The sequence below is a fragment of the Pseudopipra pipra genome, chromosome 9 (assembly GCF_036250125.1).
Source record: "Pseudopipra pipra isolate bDixPip1 chromosome 9, bDixPip1.hap1, whole genome shotgun sequence".
NCBI classification, from domain to species: domain Eukaryota; kingdom Metazoa; phylum Chordata; class Aves; order Passeriformes; family Pipridae; genus Pseudopipra; species Pseudopipra pipra.
The window spans coordinates 14,808,721-14,830,351 of NC_087557.1; the positions used below are offsets into that span (position 1 = coordinate 14,808,721).

Sequence of the window (21,631 nt, forward strand, 5' to 3'; positions counted from 1 at the left end):
TGTGAAGACAAAAGTAGATGTACAGCGAGTTAAAAAAAAATCTAATAAAAGTAACACTGATCTTTTTTGTCATTTCAGGTTTTACACTCGGCGCTCTTCACATTTGATTTAATAGAAAGTGTTCTAGCTCGAGTAGAAGAACTCATTGAAGTGAAAATAAAAGCTGTAATGGATGAAAATAGTTAGGTCAGCTGAAGTATATGAATGAACATACTCCATACAAGTTCATTTAGGCTGGGAGACTTTAGCTGCAAAGGAGGCTACCAGCCTTTAAAGAGGAGCAATTTAGAGTGGCCTCCAGAAGAATTGCAAATGCTGCTCTTCATAAGTCTTGTTGCATGTGATTCACAAATATGGTCTGTTTACTCCTCTTCAGAATTTGATGCTTTCTCTTAAGTTTAGAAACTAAACAAGGTGGGGGTATGCTCTTCTGTTGTGGCAGGGAGGTATGGTTGGGCATTTTTTTTTCTTTACATTTTCAGAATTTGTTAGCTAGAGTTACTGACTGGTATTGTGAATTACAAACATTTTTATAAAGTGACTGAAGAACCATTAATTAAAAAGCACTGTTAAAGCATAAGGTATTTTTATTAGCATGTTTTTATGTTGACAAACTAGCTTGTATATTTGCAAACAGACTGTAAGGTATTGCTAAGTAACAGTATAGAATATACAATCTATAGATAGTAAAACACTCTGGCAAAGGAAGCCAGGTTTAAAGGAAAACACATCAACTTTGAGCCAAGTAAGATGTTAAAACTTAGTAACAAAACAGATAATGCTTGTGTTTAAAAAAGTGTAAGATTTCATACAAATACCTGTGTATGCTGGGAAAACCTGTATTTTGGAATTGTTCTGATCATACTTATCTTTAATGATAAAGTTTTCCTTAAGACATAGTAAATATTTTGGGAAATTATTTATAAACAGATGAGTCTAAGTTCAGAATCAAGTTAAATAAAGATGACTTTTCTGTAGTGCATCTAAATCACTTTTCCCCATGCTTGGAATGCACATTTGGTATCAAGTATGCTATTTTTCACTGTATAGTTATTTAATATGAATTTTCATTCCAAATGCATATATTGTATATAGTCTTTTGAAACGTAACTATATTTTTAAGAACATTCTATATTTTGTTTAAAATGTAGCCACTCTATTTATGAATAAAAACCCCAAACACTAAATTAATTACAGTGCAATTGGTATTCCTGGAGCATCTTCCAAACTGGACTTTTTTCTATTATTTGGGCTTTTGTCATTTCCAGTTTGTAACGAGTATCATCTGCTTGTGGCTTGGAAGTCATCTTAGAGAAAAGAAAAGTATTATGAGTAGGACACAGTAACTCCTAGGTAATAGAATATTCAACATCTTATATTTCCAATAGTGCAAATGCAAAGTTATTCAGCAGTGAAATTTGAATCACGTTCTGAAGTAGGTACTCAGGAGTGATGTACACAGAGGTGACAGTATTTCAACAGGAGGTGGGAATGGCTTGGGATTAGTTGGATGGTATTGCTCCCTTGGCCATATCTGTTCAAGTGGGGCAAAAAGAAGTTGATTTTTAGGTCCTGTACCAGTTAGGGATTCTCTGGCAAATGATGAGCTCATTAAACTGGCTTTGCATCAGTAAGAAAGAATGTAATGGCAACCAGCAGACTGGTGATAGGTGCTGTCACTGCTTCTTACAGGGCTCTCCTGTTGCAGTTTGGTGCAAATGTTCCAAAGAAGCAGAAAAGCAAATTCAAGTTTATAGGTTCAGCAGTAATCTTAAAAGCTTTTAGGTAAATGCTGTATTAAGAGACTGGGCATCACTATATTCCATAAAAAGTACAATGTTCAACATTGTAATATGTATTTAACTTTTGCCATACATTAAGTGAGATGAAGCTTACACGCTTTTAAAATGATGCATACTCTGAATAGGTTAATGCTTATTATTTTGAGATGCCCATTTCAGGAAAGCATAGAAGGTAAATTAGTTTTTGATTCCTTCCTAACAAGTCATTCAACCTGCTCTTTCTAGTTTTGGTACATGGGATACTGCTAGTACTGATACAGTTCATATCTAAAGTTAAGAGTTTTCATGGAAAAATGGTCTTTAAAGAGTTTCAGTAAATAGATTTAATTAATAATATGTTGCTGATACTGGATATGTTGCAGATCCAGAGACACATGACAGTAAGCTGTAGCAGTAATATACTAGTGTGTGCATCACTAAAAATTCACAAGTAACTACTTGTAACTAATTTTTAAGGTAGCATTTTTACTTTAAGTTGAAGTCATTACATATTTAAATCTTATGCTGGTTGTGCACTAGTAAATGAAGACATTCTAACTTAAGTGGTAAGAGCCAAATGAGGTCTTAAATATGTGTCTTTGCAGATGCTATTAAGAGCTTTTAAGTTACCTTTAACAATAGTTTAAAGACTCAGCTAAAACATAAGATCCTAAACGTTCAGTTCTACCTCAGTGTATTAATGGATTGTGGTCAGTATAACCCAAAGTTCCATTAAGGAAAACCAAATGTTTTATAGTTCTTGGCTTTTCCTGATTATTATACTAATATTTTTAAGTATATGCAAAGGGACTTACCTTAGCCATAGTTAGCATTAATTTAACAGTTTCAGCAGGATTATGAACTGGTATTACACGTAAATTACTGCCCAGGAATCTGCACATCAAAATAAATTAAAGTTAAGGTTACTTTTAGAATGTGTATTTAATTAGTTATGCTATAAAACTCAAACTGCATCCCCACATGTTGTAAACAACTTTTTACTGTGCAATTTTACTTACGTAGAGACTGTTTTTATTCTTAAAAGCAAGTGGAGAATTCATGCTGTTTGTATAGCCATCTGTCCCATTTCTGTACCACTTATTTAGGTGGGATTTGGAAAGGCTCATTTCTTTATCTAGGGCTCTTGGACAATCAGTCAGCACTTCTTAAGCGTGTTTACACTCAGAGAGAACTAAACCCTCTTCTGTGATACTGCTGAAGACTATTCTCAGTGGCAGTAAAAAATATGTGGGTTATTTTTATGGCTTTGGAAAAACACAGGAAAGTATCTAAAACACTGTGCTAAAAATACTTCAGGATTTGAGCTAAAAATCTTTGTAGTTTACTATAAATAAAACAACCTGTATTCCAGATGAGGTTAAGATAATGGGATAATTTACTTTCATGCAAGGGCTTTTTCACTCAAATACTTTGACCTAAAATTCATTCTCTTTCTATAAATAGTGTTATTCATATGCATTCGTTCTTGAGAATGGAATCTGAAGATTTTAAGTGCAGTCATTCAGTGCAGTCATGGAGAGATCAAAGCTTAGGGAAGCACAGAGCCTCTCCTTCAGACTGGTACCTGAAGTGTATTGTAACACTGACAAAACGTCAGTGTTGCTGCTGTTTTCTGTTGTAGAGCTAAAACGGGAGAGGGACTTAACAACAAAGAATGAGGAATTTTAAATAAGCAAAAATGTAATCCAAATGAAGTGCCCAGCTGCTCAGTTGCACACTCCCCTGTGACCTCCCCTTGTGCCTACCACCTGTTCTTCCCTGCAATCTGTCTGATGACTTGGACTCACTCACATTAAGACCTCATGCTGGTTAGGTATCTCATCTGAACTTGTCTGCCCTTCTAATTAGCAAAACTGTTACAGACACTGTCCTTCCCTAAGAGTAGGCACCCAGGTCCCGGTTGAGTTTTGCTAAAATCTGATGCAGGAACTGTGATTTGATTTACATTCAGGGATTAGAGAAATAAATTGATGCAATTTTATTAATACTAGAATGGGCTAAACAAAACATGAATGAACAAAGTGCAACGAAGAAACAGTTACATGTATTTACCTGGATCCATGAAAATCTGTTTTTATAAACAGTTCTAATTACAGCAGGTCTAAATTTAGTTTTATTAATTTGTTTAACAGACAGAATACTGGCCATTTGAACACGTCTGGTCTTTCCTCCAGGGTGTTAAAAACCTAACATACACACCTACTGAGGTTATTAGTGGAATGCTCATTTAAGCTACTGCTTTTCTCCCGCTTCCCCCACACTATACACAACCTTACAGAAGGTGTTCATGTTGTTGATGAAGAATCCTATAATTTTCTTGTTAATAATAAAAAACAATCCCTCCCCAGTTGCAGCAAAACCATAGATGAGCAGAAAGAAACAGTAATAGAAGACAACCTGAGTACTAAGGTGTTCTGTTTTTTAACAAATCCAACAGGTGACTTGTAGTTTGAAAGAACGTGGCACAAGTTTCAACCCCACCAATGCAGAAGCTCAGTCAGTGCTTTACATACAACAGAAGAATTCCAAGATACCAGGTAGTAAAAAAGCAAATGCATTTAAAATATAATTGTGCCTTGTCAACATGAATTTGATATTGCTTGCAATGATAAAACTTTTTATTTTAATAAGATTACTGACTTGTCAAATGGAATACAGTTCCAAAACATTGTGTTTTAGTGATCAACAGATGCACAAATTCTGTTGCATGTAACCAAAATCTAGACTGAGAAATTAGCCTTGCCATCAGCTGAATAACAGGTTCTTGCTGAATGGTGGCAGAACTTCTAAGACCTCTCATGAAAATGTATGGCATTTTCACAAATGGGTAATAGATTTCTTACATTTCATCCCATACACTCTGCTATTCATCAACATTTGGCAGTATGCCCGGGATTTAATGAAACTGGTGTTTGTTTCAAGGAGGTAAAGATCAAAGACTTCATTACAATAGTCACTTCTTGAGGCCAAGAGTGACAGTCAGCTGCAGTTAGGGCTACTGTACCTACCAGAAAATAGTCCTGACTACAAGCAGTCTGATCACTGTTGTCAGCAGGTATGTACAGAAATATGCAAGTTTTCAGGCTTCTTTAGAAATCCCAGACAAAAGTTTTAAACAAACCAGTTTTAATGTCCAGTTTTATACTTTTGGTAAAAAATAACACTATTTCAATTGTTCTAGCTCTGTATAATAGACACTGTTCCAAGTAAACAGATTTTAAAAGCTGGTAAATAATCTGCACTTGCCAATAAAGCCTTTTCTAATTAAGTAAACTTGCCTGTTCTGTTTTGAAAATGACCATGAAAAGATGGTGACAGAGCTAAGAAAATTACTTCATTTTTCAGTTCAAGAGAAAACTTTTATTATATTACATAGCCCTAAAGTGATTGAAGGGAATATTACTTGTTATGTTTTGAGGTACATCCTCTTTTGTTACCTATAATATGTCAGATTGTCTCACTTTATATTCTCTTTATTAATGCCTCAAATAATTTTCCAGTATATTAGCAAAATAAAATACGTATTCCTGGAAATAATTCACAGAATAGGTAAGGTTGAAAGAGATTACAATGGTTCATCTGGTCCATCCTTCCTGCTCAAGCAGGGTTGTCGTAGAACACATTGCACAGGATTTCATCCAGATGGTTCTGGAATATCTCCAGCGAGAGAAACTCCACCACCTCTCTGGGCAACCTGGTCCAGTGCATGGTCACTTGTGCAGTAAAGAATCACAGGATATGCTGACTTGGAAGGGACCCACAGGGATCATTGAGTCCAACTCTTAAACCCTGCACAGGACCATCCCCAAGAGTCACACCATGTCCCTGAGAGCTTCTTGAACTGTCAGCCTTGGTGCTGTGGCCACTTCCCTGGGGAGCCTGTTCCAGTGCCCAACCACCCTCTGGGTGAAGAACCTTATTCTAATTTCCAACCTAAACCTCCCCTTGCACAACTTCAAGCCATTCCCTTGGGTCCTGTCACTGATCACAACAGAGAAGAGATCAGTGCCTGTCCCTCCTCTTCCCCTCACGAGGAAGTTGTAGACTGTGATAAGGTCTACCCTCAGTCTCCTCCACGCCGAACACACCGAGTGCCCTCAGCTGCTCCTCCTACAGCTTCCCCTCAAGCCCTTCACCATTTTTGTTGCCCTCCTTTGGATGCTTTCTAATTTTGCCAATTGCCTCTTGTCCTATTAATTCCTAAAATAATATTCCCAAATCTAAGAGTGCTGCTTCATTTCTTCCTAGCAATAAAAAGTTTGGTTTGATGTTGAAATCTTACCTTTTCTGAATCCTGAACATGACATTCCATTCTTCTGATCCATGAAGAGCAGCTGACAAAACCAGAAAACTGTTCCGATGAATGCCTATGAACTTCTGAATTCTTTCAGAAAACTGTTCTTCCCCTGTCCTAAGCAAATCTTGAGTGTCTGACAGTATAAATGCAACACCTATTGAGGAAAATCATGTAAATGTACCTGTCATGGCAATAATGGGATTAAGTTCTTACCACAAACCAGGAAGCAGAATTCTTAATTCAACCATTAGTTTAAAAGGCAATGGAACAAAACACATGAATGAATTTACACATCTTTGACAGTGAAATGCAGTCATGAGATTTGGCCACTGATGACTAGTAATTTTAAGATAAAACTACAAATAACTCAGAGGTTAGTTTTCTACCATAACATTAAAAAAACCCCCAATTATTCAATCCACTCAAAGTAGACACATCTGAATGCCTTTGAAAGCACATGCTTCAGGAACAAGCAACTGCTATAAAGGAATTAATTTAGGGCAAATGCAAAGGCTGACTGAAGAGCTCAGCAAGTCCTGTTTTTAAATTAAACAGTTTTAAAATCTTAAAAGTTAGCTAAACTGTCTACCATGAAAAATGAAATTATAGCCCTTTCAACTAAGTTATTCTGAAAGGGAAAGTTAAGAATACTGAAGTCTAGTAGGCTTAACAACTGAGCATATAAAAGACTAGGCCAATGCATGCTAGTCCTTATAGTTCAGAAAAGCTTCAGATAAAGGATCTCATCTATGTGTCTAAACCATCTTCTGCTCTAAAAAGGAAAATAGATATTTCATGTTTATATTTTCAGTGGTTTCCTAATCAAAACCACTCAAACAAGCCTTTCCCCACCTCCTCTGCTACCACCAGGTCTTGCAAATTCAACTTGGAAGTTGACAGCCGAAGGTCTTGGTTCACTCTTACGTTTATAGCTGTGCATACTCAAGATCTTGATGGCAGCTTACATGTTAGTGGCATTCAGCATGTTTGCTCAGTTATAACAAGAATTTACTGAACAGTTCAGTTCACCAAATCTCATGTAGCTGTTGTACAAGACATCCAAAAGAAGTAAAAAACAATGAAAATGTTTTGTTCCCCAAGTTCTCTGTTTCATCTGATTTACATTCAGTCATAGCACAGCTCCTTTCACTACTGCACAACATTCCAACAAGGCAGATTTTATTCAGTTTAGCACAGCCCACAACAGCACCTGATCTTGTACCTCATTGGAGTTTATGATTTAAAAGCATAAACTTTAAAGCACTGTACCAGAAAGAGGAAAAATCACAGATCCAGTTTCCACTGATTCTGAATATCGAACTCGGTGGTGTTGTCTCTGTAGAATTGTAGAAATTTCATGATCCTAAATAAATTTTAAAAGCTTATTTTAAAAATATGTTTTCGGCCCACAAGTTAAAAATATCCTTAAAGCATTGTCTGAACCATTATAGATAAACCTTTAGCATTGTTGTTTAAAAATGAATTTTATGATGAATGGAATAAAAACTAAGTACTAAAATGTTGAACATTTTCAATTAATGGATCTTTGAAGTATTTGATTAGAAGTGACACCTCTGTACACTCACATTGTTTGTCTCAGGAAAACTCCTGCATAATGCGTAAAGAAATTCAAATATTTTACAGTCTATTCTTGTAAGAAATGCTAAAGGAGGATTTGCAGAAATGAGGAACATAGTAGTGTGTTTCTATGACTCCAGTTAATTAGACTGCATTGTTTTCACAGATGTCACCATCTCAGTTGGAAAATAGTTCAGAAATTCTGTATGGGACGTGATTTTCTTTAAAGCTTTTTGACAGAATGCAATCCACTCAGGAAAACTAATAATCATAATAATCTGCAGAATGGAAAGGGTTTGGATGTATTTTTCAGCTTGCAAAAAGCATTTCTGCAACATGTTCTATGAAAGCTGCTCGAACACACATATTTTAAAGGTTAAATCACTGAATCCTTTTTAGCTAATAACATGTTCCTTAACCTGCCCATTTAAAATATAGCCAACCTGCCTCTATAGGAAAGTGTCATGATTTAGTGGAAGAGTACAAAATAAAATCTGTATAGCAAGTGAACCCTGAAGGAGACAGTAACCAGAAATGTCATGCTTTCAACTGGTCTGGAAAGGGAACACTCAGTGGCAACTGCTTATAACTACAATTTTGGAAAAAATGCACAAATGTAAATAACAGCTTTAAGAAAATTATAGCTGTCCTGGAAAAAGAAAAAGCTTATAACCAAAACTGATACAGAAAAGCCATCTTAGATTTGTGTTCAGCTTTGTGTAGGAAAAGCCCTTATTAACAGCAGTAGTTTTGAATAGAGCTGCAGGTCTTATTAATAGCAGTGCGTTATGCTGGTATAGCTGATGAAATCACTGCCACCCAATACCTCTTACCATATTATGGATTAAGTTGCTCTTGAAGCAGTTCCCAAACAGTCACAGTTTACAGGCTGTAAATTCCAAGACACACGGGCAAATAAGAATAGGCTTTAAACTGAGGTGATTCAGGAATTATTTCAACATGGTTCACCCATTTACCCAGCAGAGATGGGGTGATAACCTTGTCAGCCAAGCTAGCATGAGATATTCTTGCCTGTGAATCAAAGCACTCTTGCCTCTAAATTCTTGTCAGCTGGCATGAAATTGGCCTCAGCTGCAGAAACTAATTACCAGCTCATTGAAATACCCTTTCACTTTACTTGGGAACACAGTCAAGGCTTCTGATGTTAACGGATATAAATATATATCAATATCTGTAGGACTCACTATTTTAAACTGAATTACGCGCTCACTGAGTGATCCTCTGCCCCAATGTTGATACTGTGTAGTAGAAAATAGGGAGAAATTCAGAAAATTGAGAAACATTTTTGATGAAATTATTTACAGCACTAACTGAAAGTGGCATCAGGGCAGTGCAAAAATGATGAGCCAGGAGAACAATCCTAAAGCAGTGTAACTCAGAATAGCAGGTAGCAAGAATACTAAATAGATATGGAAGTAGCTAGGAGAAAATACAGACACACGGAAAAAGAACCAGAACTCTAGAAGAAGCAGCTTCAGACTAATAATATCTCTGTTTTATCCTCAAAAAAACTGTATTTGTTGACACTGAATAAAATATTTCCATGTATAGAATATAGGACATGATTTTTTCATCATTTCGTAGTGAGTCAGATGCTGGTCTTGACAAGTGGTACCGTACCTGGAGAGCTGTGCTCATGATGACTGTTGTTATCCATCTCGTCTGCTCCTGCCCACAGCTTTCTGTCATTTTTTTCAATGGTCCACTGGCTCTGCAGTGAGATCCCAGGTGACACCGTCTGAAAAGCTTGGGAAAAGAGAGACGACAACTATTTCCTGCCAATTAACGAGGTGTTTAAAGCACATGTACACATTAAAGAGCTGATTAAAAACCAGGGCACTACTCAATTCCCCAGAACGTAACAGGTGCCTACTGCCAGTGAACTAATTTAAGATGGTAATTAAATACCTAAATGGCTTTAAAGAATCTGCATATGAGCAGGCTTCCTCTATAAGGCATAACACTATTCTGAAAATACTCCTGTCTATGCAGCTTGGCAGGCGTTTCTGTCTCCGCAAGGCTCACGTGGAGCAGTCGGGGACACGGGAGCTCCCGGCAGGAGCGGGAAGCAGCCCGGGCGCTGGGCCTGGGTACCTTTGTGCCAGCTGGTTCCCAATGTAAGCTTCAACCGGGCCTCTCCCCGATCTAAAACCCTGTTTCGGCGCTAAACCGGAGCCGGCGGTGGCGCGGCCGGGAGGGCAGGACAGCGAGAGCCCGGTGGCGGGACTGGGCCGGTGACCCGCGCTCCCGCCTCAGCCCTCAGGAGGAGCCGCGGCCGCTCCTCGGGGGCCGCGCGGTCCCGGAGCCAGCGCTGCCTCCCGCGCCCGGGATGGCGGGCACGGCTCCGGCCACTTCCACACAGGCACGGAACAGCGCCGGGGAGAGGTGAGGAGGCGCCGCAGCTGCCTTTCCTCCGCCGCTGCTCCATGGCGCGCACCGGGACTGGCTCCCAATGACCATCCTGGAAGTGCCCCCGTAAAGACCTCCAGAAACTTGGTGTTGGCCTGAGCGCCTGCTGCCGTACAAGGATAGGTTGTGTGACATTTTCAGCACCACTTTCAGTGAAAAAAGAAATACCGAGGGTGTTGGAGCTTCTTTTTTCATCATGTGAGAGAAAACAATACTTAACGTAGTAAAGAAGAGCTGGAGTGCGGCCATAAGAAGCACAGAAAAAGCATTGATTTCCAGCTCTGCTCTTCACCCAGGCATGAATCTAGCTTCAAATACTATACTGAAACTGGCATTTTACTGAAAATCTGAGATTTTAGTAAAAGCTTTTCCTTTTAAACCACTTTAGAGTGTTTTAAAATAGAAGTGACCTCATATATTACAAATTATACATTTAAATAGCAAATTTTATGCCTTGCATAAAAATAATTAGACATCTTAGTGATTTAAAAATCACTCTTCTCCTTTTTGTTCTAGACAAGAAGTGGATTCACATCTGACTTCCCTCTCCTGTTGGTGCAATGCATCGAAGTTATGGTTACCCTGCTCTGGAAGGATATGGGAATGTCATGCTACTTTTCCTAGTAAGTCAAATATTTCTAATACTGAATTTTAAAATTTCTGTGGAGCATAAATGTGACAGTCAGCAAATTAAAGGAAAACAACAGATGTATTTGGTATCCCGACTGCTGTGTTCTGGAGAGCTGTGACAGGACCAACCAACTGTGAAACTGTGTCCTGTAACACAGTGGAACCATGTGCTCTGACTGCACCAAAATCAGAGTTAAGAACATCAGGAATTATTTTAAAGTACAATTATAAGGCAGTTTTATGATGAGGGTTGATGATCCTGCTGACATCTGTCAACGTGAATTTTGAATTCATGCAGACTATGAATGAACTTGTGTTTCAGTACTACAAAAATCCCATGGGTAAAGAGTAGTAACTTTTGTTGTAGTGGTTATACTTGATTTATGACACTATAGTATATTTGAATTCATGTTTTAGATTATGTCTAATATGTACATGCATTAATTGAATTACAACAATTCAAATGGAGAAAAAAATAGTAGGGAATAGAATGGAATGAAAAATTATTTCCAATGTAAATATCTTTAATGGGTGAGTAGATTTCTATTTCTTCAGTGTAATGCTGTTAGAAATGTACAGTACATACAAGGGTACATTATTACATTAAAAAAATTGTGATTACAAAGAAATATAAACACTGGATTTAGGCTCTTGGGATACCTGCAAATGCCTTTTTCCCCTATAGCCACTTATTGTGCATGGAGTTAGACGCCCTCAACCTCAAAATTCCACTTGAGAGGCATCAAAGTACAATGATGGATAAGCGTGGGACAATGAGGAAAACCCCAACCTTAACACAAAATGCTTCTTGTCAATATTTTGACTCCAGTTGTTACATATCTACTTGTGTAAATTGTGTATCTTAATTACAGTTGGCAAAAATTTATACCAGAAACTTATCTTTCTCCTTGTCATATTTAACAGTAGTTCACATTTGAAATAAAAATGAGACTCTGAGACAGAAAATTCTGAGCACAATGAACCCCATGGTGTCCTGTGTAAGAGCCACCCTGGCCTAAGGCTTGTCTGGTTTAAGTCTTATGCAATGGGGTATGCTGAACCCCTGGACTAGGAACTACTGAAGGGACAAGTCTGGTAGAGGTTTGTTCTGCAATACCATTCGAGTCTGAATCTCACTACATGAATTGCCTTTCTCTTTTTTTGAGCCTAATGTCAGAAGGCTGAAAAAAAGAGAGCTTGGACTCAAAGAAAATAATTTTTTCTGGATTGTGTATTCTTCAGAGCATTCTCCACAGAAGTTTTCCTTCCCAAAAGTGACTTTTGAAGGATCCTGTGCTATCTGATGAGCTAAATTTATTTTAATACTTATGGTTATCTCTGCTGTGACAGTTTCTGACATTTTGGTAGTCTTAGCTTTAAACCTCAGAAGCATTCCTTTCCCATATACCTACATGGTGCATTTCACATACGGTGATGGTGCAGGAGAGAGAAAGAATAGGGCTGAGTCTGGCAGCACATCAAATAATTCCTGGAAGCAGAGCAGAGAACCCCATTTAGGCAGGAATAGAAAGATCTTGGGATTACAACTCCCCTATGATGAAGATAATGGTGTAAGCATTTGGATGAATAACTAATTTATGACAAGGTAAAATCTATCATCTAATTAGTGTTTCTCTGCACTGTCCAGGGCCATATCCTGTGTGTTCTACATCAGCACCATTTTTTGATTTTGTAGGGCAGTTACACAGGTCTCTTCCTCTCTATGCATTTTATATGAGAATTGATTGTTGATCTTCACACACATCACCCATCTTGTTCTCTGATTACACAATTGAAGAAAAATTAATTTTTTTCTTTTTGAGGAGAAAGAGGAAGAGTGAAGGTTCACTAAACACATAGAAAAGTAATGTTTTTTTTTGCAATTGACAGAGCACAAATAAAAATTGATGTCAGCAGTCCACAAGTTGAATGAAGTACAATGACTCAGCATTTAACTTACACATAGGTTTATTATTTTCTGTCATACAGAAATCAACTAAGAACCTTCAGTATGTAGCATGGGGAAGAAAGGTTTCAGGACTATGCAACCACACAGATATTCTGGAAACAGAAGACGGTGTTGACAAAGAGTCATTTGGAAATAAGATTACTTAGGTCCCAGCTAATTATCTAAATCTGAAAAGCAAGCAGTTGGAAAACATGCAAGCATTCAGTTTGAGAGCTTTAAACCCTCCCCCTCCTTCCACAAGACTGAGTGGTCAAAATATTCTTGGACCATAAAGTCATGGACTATAGCTAGTGACTCAGACTTTCCTCCAGATGCATCCCGTTATACATATATTGGATTAATCTTGATTACTAAAACATGATAATCCAGAAAATAGAGATTGAAGTTTTCTTCTCTACAGATACAGGAGGACATTTTGGTACAAGTAGGAAGTTTGATTTAAAGGTGGGTCTCATGTTTGTGGACATTAAAATTACCTCAGTCTATGAAGGTCACAAAAAGTTTTTATACTACTTACACTAGATCTGGCATGTACCTATGGTTTGTCCTATTTATACTGATCTTAAGCACACTGATGTAACTCTACTGAGAGGCAGGATGCCATTCCACACTCAGAAGAGCGTTATTTAAAAAAAAAAGCGAAGAACTAAAATAATTTCATTAAAAACAAGTGTAAGAAAACCACAAACATTCCTAAATAAGGACTGCATAAATGAGGATGCTGTAGGTTTAAGTTGGTGAGATCAATCTCAAAAGTGGGTTATAGAGCTAAGTTACATGAGCCAAAGTTTTTACTCAGGTAAGTAGTCTTTCTGTTCAGACACTTAAATACACTGATTTTTAGAGATGTGGATCTCTCACACTAACTGCAGTGGGAGCTTAGAACAAGTAGCCACTTTCACTGGTGTGCAAAAGTATAAAATCTGATGGACTACCTGGGTCACTGGGCTGAGTCCCAAATTTGTGCATGTGAGCCTCTGTTCAGGTTCACCAGAATATGCACTCTAATGCAGTTAACAGTCATCATCCTAATCTGACCACCAATGTCCTTGTTAAATACATCTATTTATTGAGTTATAGGCAGCCCCTCCAAATACTGAGGTTTGAGTTATTGAAGACATGATCAGTATTCATATTTTACTGTGTAATAGCAAAAGAAATTTTGTTGTATGTAACGTGAAAAGTTATGATTTCTTAGGACTTTGATTTCTCTAATTGAATAGTCTTCTGAACTGGCAACTTCAGCAATAAATCAAGGAGAACAGGGAAGCAACTTAATGGAATTCCATTATTAATTATTTCATACTTTAACTGCATCCAGATGGCTCATCAGGATTAGAAGCTCATTAAGCTGAGTACTGTATAAAAGCCCAAGCATGCCCAGTGCCTGCCCCCAGTGCCAGCTCCATTACCCTTTCTGAAAAGCCAGTGTTAAATGGAAAGCCAATCTGCAAATGTGCATGTGGATTCACTCCTGTGTTTGCAGAACTGTGGCCTAATGGACTGTACAGTACAGACTGCAAAGTATAAAAGCAAGATCAAATGCAATAAATAAACAGGTGTGCATGCATGCATTGTATAGCTTTTTCAGTTATTATATTAGTTACCAAATGTAAAAAAAAATCAAAGAAATTATCAAACTCGGTATTTTTCCCCAATTGATATCCTGTTACAAGTTTAGTTTCCTTAAACACAGATAGTAGTTGTCAGTAGGAAGAAGCTTGGTTTTAAATTAGCTAAAGAAGAGATCTGAGCTGTAATTTTTCCAAAATGGAACACATTAAAGCTTATTTTTCAAAAAATATCATATATAGCTTGTGTTCAAGAGAGAGATATGAAAATCAGTATGGATTTTCTGCGAGAGATGAAAGCTTCTAATTATACTGGATTTCATATCTAAAAGCTCATTTCCAGGGAATCATCTGTTGTAACAAAGCTGCAATAATTCTCATCCTGTCTTTTGTCCTCAGTTCCTGTGTAGTCCTGGCATGAAAGTCATCTATCAATGTAAAAATGTTAAATCACTTCAGTCATGAAATATTAACAGAATGCATACAGTTATGACTAATAAATTGAAGTCTTTCTAGCTGTAATTTGTCACACCTACAATTGTACAATGTTATTAGTAGAGTAAAACTAGAAAACTATGAAATAGATATACTGGAAAAATAGCATTTCTAGTACATGCATTAATATAAGCAAGGCTTGAACCTGCTTCAGCTGAGGTCAACAGTCTTTTCTTTGACATTAGTGAAAGCAAAATAATGAATTCTTAAATGTCTTGGTTCTGAGCAACTGATGTAAAACATAAGAGCAGTTCTTAATTCCTTCATGCAAAGGTTTAGATTTTCTGGAGCAAACTAGAATGAACATGCTACTAATTATTTTCCAGATGGCAATAATATATACTGAAAGTTTTAAAACAGTCTCCTATAATCTGTACTTAGAACAGCTATGTAGGGTTTTTTGTTTGTTTTTACATATTCCCTGAAAGAAACTGATAAGACAATGCTAGGGAACACATCCTATGGACAGTTTTTGAGAGAAACATGGGAAGTTCTCTTGCCCTAATTCTTCCAAAATAATAATAATATTTGCAAAGTCAAAAATTCAGTATAATTTTGAAATAATTTAAAACCTTAAAAAGTGTGAGGTAAGATTATTAAACATGTACAGTTCAGTCACACATCATCCAGAATTTAAAAATATTGCAAGCAAGCCATATTTCTTGTACTTAATTACTAATATTTTTCAACAATAGTTGAAGTAGTTTCAATATTATTGGAATATTTTAATCTCAAATAACTGCTTCACATGAGCATTGTGTTTGTCCCTGCTGACTTTATTATGGTTTTATATGCTATGAACCTTGATGAGGCCATGGCAACCTGATCTAACTTTGAAGTTACCCCTGCTTCTAGCAGCAGGTCAGAGTAGAGACCTTTGGAGGTCTGTTCAAGCCTGCATTTTCCCACAGTTCTATACTTTTCTGTAATTCTATGATTCTAGAAGTTTTTCTAAGGGAAAAAATGATGAATATATGGAGTGTCCTTTCCACTACCCGTACACCACAAAAGCCAGTGTCTGGGTTCTATGCACTGATCTGATCACTTGTAGCAGCCCAGACTGCCTGCTGATCTCATTTCATGCTTACTTATCTCTCCTGATCTTCACTGTGTGTCTGTCTCCACATTTCTTTTGCTGCGCTGCATAAACATGGCATAATCTCATGCACTGAAAAAGCAACCTAGAATATATTATTAACTGATCTGCTTTTCTAACTGTTGTCTCTCTCTTAATAGTTAGGCTCAGTTTCCTTCCTGCAGTTCTGTCATGCTCTAACAAACTGGCATCTGCTTGCCTTTTACTCTGCGAGCCAATATCTCATTTTGATCACAGTCCTTAAGAACACTTTCTTAACCAACCTCAAAACTGGTATTTTATACATCTGCCTTGTGGGCTTTGTCCAGTGAAGCCAGTGGTGCAGTTTTCCTTAAATCCTGTCATCCTCATTTGACTCCTGTTTTCATCTTTATTTCCTTCGCTTACCTAATGGTTCTTTTTTTTTTGAGCAGATTATTTGGAAGAACCGCCACTTTCCTTAGTTTCTTGTAGGTTTCCAACTGTTTGTTGCTTCCATTTTCCCTCTGCAATACTTCTTTTGGTGATTTATTCCACAAATACAATTTTAGTTAGTATCTGTATGTAAAAACCCTGCAGAGCTGCTTCTCCAGTCCAGACTAGACTCTAATTTTTCAAGTAAAAAAAAAAAAGTTATTATGACTACAGGACCACTTTTTGGCGGTACAGTCTTTTTTAAACTTAATACTTTCACATATGTAAAACATCCTTCTTTGTTTTTCACTTTCACAACATAATTCAAGATAAGCAAAATCAGGGTCATTAGTCACTCTGATTTCTGAGTTCTCGCCTCTAAATTTCACTGAGTTTACTAAATTTGGTGTTACTACCTGCAGGATACAGACACCCTTCCCATTCACATAACATCTCAGGTAAGCTGTTAACTGCAACATTGTCTGCTCAGGCTCTGATGAAGCAATTTTATTGCTCTTATCCAAAATACTACTGCAAAGGTAAATCCTTAAACAATATTTTCACTATGCCATCTCTTTAGTTTCTTCACTGACACCCTTTCACTGTTTCATCAGATGTACCTACCTTGTCTCTACTTTAGAGGTCCTCCAGGACCTCTTAATCACTATTCATTTGAAGCCTGTGACACTAGCATTGGTTGTTTCTCTGTGAAGTTTTCAAACAAACCTTTATCCATTCTCTCATGCTTTGGAAACTAGGCCAATACAGTGACAAAATCACTGACAGGAGGCACGAGCAGGACTCTGAAGAACTCAGGTGACTGATACTATTAATACATAGCCACCTACACCTGGCCTAAAGCTTGACCCTGAATGAGGTCAGGGTCAAGCAGGAAGAGAGTTTAGCTAGCACCAAGGCTGGTCAGGAATATAGGTTCTTCCAGCTCCCTCATTATCCAGCCTCCAAATCTCACCCTCCAACTTCCCCTTCTCATAACGCATACAGGAGAAAAAAAATGACTGTTTAAACTGATGATGTGCTGAGACCATTGCTAATCAGCTAGATCAATATTGACACGCTCATTTTACTTTTCCATCCATGTGCATTTTTTTTTGGTCTTTTGTCTTAACTTGGATTATAAGCACTCTGTGGGAAGCCTTTGTTTCCGTTCTGGGTTTGTACAATGTCTAGCCAGTGGGACGTTGGTCTGATTAAGCTTCACAGGCACTCTGGTAACGCAAATTAAAAACAATACCACTTTCTATTCCCGCTACTTCTACAGACACTCTTTGGCTGTGGGAAGCTGCATTCTATGGCTGCATATGTAACAACTGAACAATACCACATCCTAATCAGCGCTCTGCTGCAAAACTATTAAAGGAATTGCAGCAACATCATTGTGGACTTGAAGACAGAAGCTAATTTCATTTTGATACAATCGGAAAAGTAAATGCAAAGAAAAAATAAACCTCTGTATGTGTTGTAATTCATAAAACAAACATGAAACTTTGTGTGTCGCTTCAGTGCTGCTCTATCAATTCAGTAAGAGTTAAAAATATGGGCAAAGCAAAAAATAGACCAAAGGAGCCCTTCTTTCACTTTCTGTCACTTCTCCTTTCCATCACTTCATCTTGTTAAACGTGTGAATGCCCACTATCAGAATATCATCAGGATTTGAAAGTTGATCAAGCTTTTTGGTAAACAAGTTTTACTTTAGTGTTTTACAGAGAAATTGCAAACACTATTCTTCAGCCTTCTGTAAGAGCTTCTCTCAAGTTTCATCTTTTACTTTGGCTAATACTATAGTTCTTTCTTTTATTCAAAAGACTATCCCCTACTGATAAACCTTGTAAACTTTGAAGGTGAAAAACAGGTTTTCTTGATGATTTGCACTTCTAAAGGTTCTCCTAAATTCCTCACTATGAAAACTGGGTTAAATACAGTGTATTACATTTATAATATTTTGAATTATAATATTTCAAACTACTGATACTGCTGCTAAAAGAGTTGGTTAGAAAGATTTTTATTATGAGACTGAACATCTTCCTTCCCTGAGTTAGAGTCCTCCATTGACATAGAGAAAGGAGGCTTTCCTTTTTTTCCCCCTACCTTGACATTAAGGAATGAGATATAAAGTTCTTCCTCTGTTTGTTCTGAGGAGAATAAAACATTACTTTTACTTTTGTGCCAGAAGTTCAACAAAGTGGCTTTCTAGATAAACTGTTTTGCCCCAAAGCTCTTTATTATGTCAAATCCAAAGGTTAGACAGGTCATAACTTCATTCATACGCTAGGGCAACTTCATATTTCCACAGAACTGAGAGTTTGACTATGAACAGTAAGAAATGAAGTTTGTCAAAAAAATTAAGGTGCACTGTTGGAATTGTGCAAAAGCTTGCAAAACTGACCATGTTACCGGTGGTTACAACCAGCTTAAGTTGTGTACTTATCTTAAATAGTTTCCACAAAAGAAGGATGTTAGTAGCCATTTACTGCCACATGGCACCTATTTCAGAAGGCACTTCTGTTAATGACTGAGAGGAGGTAGAATACTTCCTGTTTAGACTTCAGGCTGTGTGAAAGACAAGCCCTACTGTTTCTATAATGCAGGTATTTTAGAGAGCCCAGCCTTTGCAGGGGGAAAAACTTGTATGTTTCAGGACTTCTCACTTGGTAACAATTACAAAGAGTTTCTCACTCCTTCCTCCTTGTCGAAGCACAAAAGACAATAATTAGTCCTATCCACACTCAAATAGCCAAAAGCAGCAGAATGAGCTTTGTATCCTATTTCCCTCTGAGTCAGAAGAAAGGTTATGTTGACATTTAGTCTCAATATATAAAAGCTACACTAGAGGTATTAATGAAGATGCAAGAATCCTAGTACTGCTCCAAAAATGTAGCATCTGTAAAAACAAACAAAACCGAATTCCTGAGAATCTTGCTATGCCCCAGCATCAGGAGGGTGCAAGTGTTATGAATTGAAGCCAGAGGGTAATTCTAGTCAGTCAGACTTCTGATGTAACATTGACCACGACTTCAGCATCAGATATATTCGTGGAAACATCAGACATGCTGTTTCTTAGAACAGGAGCAGCATTCTACCAACTCCTTTAAATTCATGCACTATGCCATTTAAAATATTTACTTAAACATGCATTTCCAAGAAAGGAACAGTGCTCTTCCTATAGCACAGACCCTCTGAAGTCTTATATTTAAAGGAAACACAATTTAAAAAATTTATTGCAAACTTCTAAACAAAACAAACCAAAATACAAAAATGTAATATGGAAGAACTAGATGAAACAAGCTGCTCATATTAATAAGGCCCAAGGCAGATTCAGATTGAAACATTTTCTTTGACCATAAGACTGTGTTTCCATCATTTAAAGTAGTGTTGGCACACATCACCTTTTGACACAACCATTCTGAATCTTTATTGTTGTAAAATGAAGTGACCATAGAGAGAGGGGGGAAAAAAGGAGGGGAATAGCTCTACTAATTGTGCATTCATCTTTAAATTTTTGCTGAATGAGAACATTAAATGTCAAAAAAGAAGATAAAAGGGAAGGTGGAAACCAAGATTTTTCTTTCATGTCATCTAATTTTTCTAACAATTCTAGAAAATACATGCTCAAAGTTCATTTTTAGAAAAGACATACATTTAAGTCTTGAAAAATTACCGTACCTGTGATTAAATCTAGATTATAAATTAACATATTTACCTCATTATATAAGAAAGATTGCCTCAGTATCAAGAATTGCTCGTTCTTGACTGATGCAGTATCATTATTGTATGGAAACAACGCATCAAAAATAGATTTGGGGAATGGGTTGGAGTTCAGTTGCAAACAGTTGGTCACCTTAATGATGGGTTTCCAGTTCAAGAATTGTCCATTCCCCTTGAGGGGATGAACAGTCTTCAGATGAAAAGCTTGCCACTGTAATGCTTGCTGAAGAATCGTCCAGTGGAGACATGAGCTCAGTCCACCTACTGAATGTGTCAACTTGTGATGTACCCTGAGGATTTGAACCATCTCGTGCCAGAAACAGTGTCTGATTGATAAGACATTGTGCTAAGTTAAGGTCTTCAGGAACAGAGTTTTTGAAATCTATATTTGAGTCCTGCTCAGATAACAATTGCCTGAGAAGAGTCCAGTCCTGTTCTGCAAACTGCTGATCTTCAAAATCCACATCTAGAACTGCTGTTTCTGAATCCATCCTCTGCTCAATTGCTTCTCCAACATCCATCTCATATATTGGAGAAAGGGTTTTTGGAGGCCGATGTTCATACATGCAGGTTTGTGCCATTGTGTCATAATCATCTATGTCTCCTGAAATAATTCACAATACTGTACAATGTAAAAATTGTAGATGATCCTCCCCTCAGGGCTGTGTAGAGCAAAATTTAATTCATTCAGGAAGGACAATCCAATCAGGTTAAAAAAAGGGGGGATGGAGGGTTAGACAAAATTGACAAAATTTGAGGCATTTATTTCCTATATAAAAAACAAAGTATGATTTATAAATTAAGTTAAAGTAGCAATCACCACTGGTAATTAACAATAACCTCCATAATTAAATTTCTGATACAGAAAATGACAATGTAAATATACACTTAATGCACATGAAATTTCTCATTTACTACATAAATTAAATTTAGACCAGGAGGTGCATAGAGGGAATTAATAGAGAATGATTACTGAATGGTGACTTAAGCTATGTCAGCTTAGGAGAGAATTAAAACCAAAATTGTTTATCCACAGGCTTATTTCTACACTGCACATGCAAGGGCAGCTGCAGGCAAGGGCAAGCAAGCTTAAAAAAAAATAGTACAACTTGTAATGTCTTCTTGTTCTGTGGTCTGGCTGAACACAGATCATCATCAGTGTTTCATTGCTCTTGAATATACAATAGTTGTAATCAACACTATTGTATATTTTTGATGGGATAAACAGACTGAATTATTGATATAAAGAAGACAAAACACAAAACTAGACAAGTATTCATCTAGCTACATGAAACAAGTTAGAACTTTTTTGTATATAAGCATCAGTTCTAAGTATAATCTCTCTTTTAGGAAATAAGCTTTTATTGGTAAAATTTAGAATTTTAGACATCTCACAAGCTCTAAAGCAGAGTTCAAACCTGCTCCCACTGGTGTATATGGCAAATATTCAGTTATATTCAGTGGGAGAAGGATCCAAATTGGTATATAATATATAAATAAATAAATTACAACAATAATGCATATAGCTGTTCAGGTAAACAGTTCAGTGCGCTTTAGTTAAGGTTATTACTTTAGTTATTGCACATCCCATTCAGACATACTATATGTTGTCAAGCAGACAAAACAAATACTAAAATTCCATCA

General features: G+C 37.0%; 3 protein-coding genes and 1 long non-coding RNA gene across 11 annotated transcripts in view; 2 read left to right on the forward strand and 2 right to left on the reverse strand.

Annotated features, from left to right (window-relative positions):
• The window catches only part of GLMN (glomulin, FKBP associated protein), an 18,947-nt gene extending 18,367 nt beyond the window's left edge, over positions 1–580 (forward strand). For all 4 annotated transcript variants that reach the window (XM_064663981.1, XM_064663983.1, XM_064663980.1 and 1 more), the window contains one exon: positions 79–580. In XM_064663981.1, the coding sequence (XP_064520051.1) occupies positions 79–186 (108 nt within the window). In that variant the 3' untranslated portion in view covers positions 187–580. The remainder of the gene's footprint in view (positions 1–78) is intronic.
• On the reverse strand, positions 570–9,926 carry C9H1orf146 (chromosome 9 C1orf146 homolog). Of its 4 annotated transcripts, none has more exons than XM_064664001.1 (6): positions 9,793–9,913; positions 9,319–9,444; positions 7,369–7,462; positions 6,085–6,253; positions 2,597–2,675; positions 570–1,307 (listed from the first exon to the last, which is right to left on the reverse strand). In XM_064664001.1, exons 2-6 carry the CDS (start codon positions 9,385–9,387, stop codon positions 1,188–1,190), a joined length of 531 nt encoding a protein of 176 aa, XP_064520071.1. In that variant the 5' UTR covers positions 9,388–9,444; positions 9,793–9,913; the 3' UTR covers positions 570–1,187. The 4 variants fall into 4 exon arrangements, with proteins under 4 accessions (XP_064520071.1, XP_064520072.1, XP_064520073.1 ...); XM_064664002.1 differs by lacking the exon at positions 9,793–9,913 and adding an exon at positions 9,607–9,709; XM_064664003.1 differs by lacking the exon at positions 570–1,307 and adding an exon at positions 1,324–1,534 and having other exon boundaries at positions 9,793–9,926.
• Positions 9,716–17,776, forward strand: LOC135418538 (uncharacterized). 2 transcript variants are annotated; one of them, XR_010432499.1, is made up of 3 exons: positions 9,716–9,815; positions 10,624–10,730; positions 17,544–17,776. It is a non-coding gene; the product is annotated as an uncharacterized LOC135418538 (long non-coding RNA). The 2 variants fall into 2 exon arrangements; XR_010432500.1 differs by lacking the exon at positions 9,716–9,815 and adding an exon at positions 9,943–10,083.
• The window catches only part of BTBD8 (BTB domain containing 8), a 40,209-nt gene continuing 31,265 nt past the window's right edge, over positions 12,688–21,631 (reverse strand). Inside the window, exon 18 of the mRNA XM_064663946.1 lies at positions 12,688–20,591. Coding sequence (XP_064520016.1) covers positions 20,122–20,591 — 470 coding nt within the window. The 3' untranslated portion in view covers positions 12,688–20,121. The remainder of the gene's footprint in view (positions 20,592–21,631) is intronic.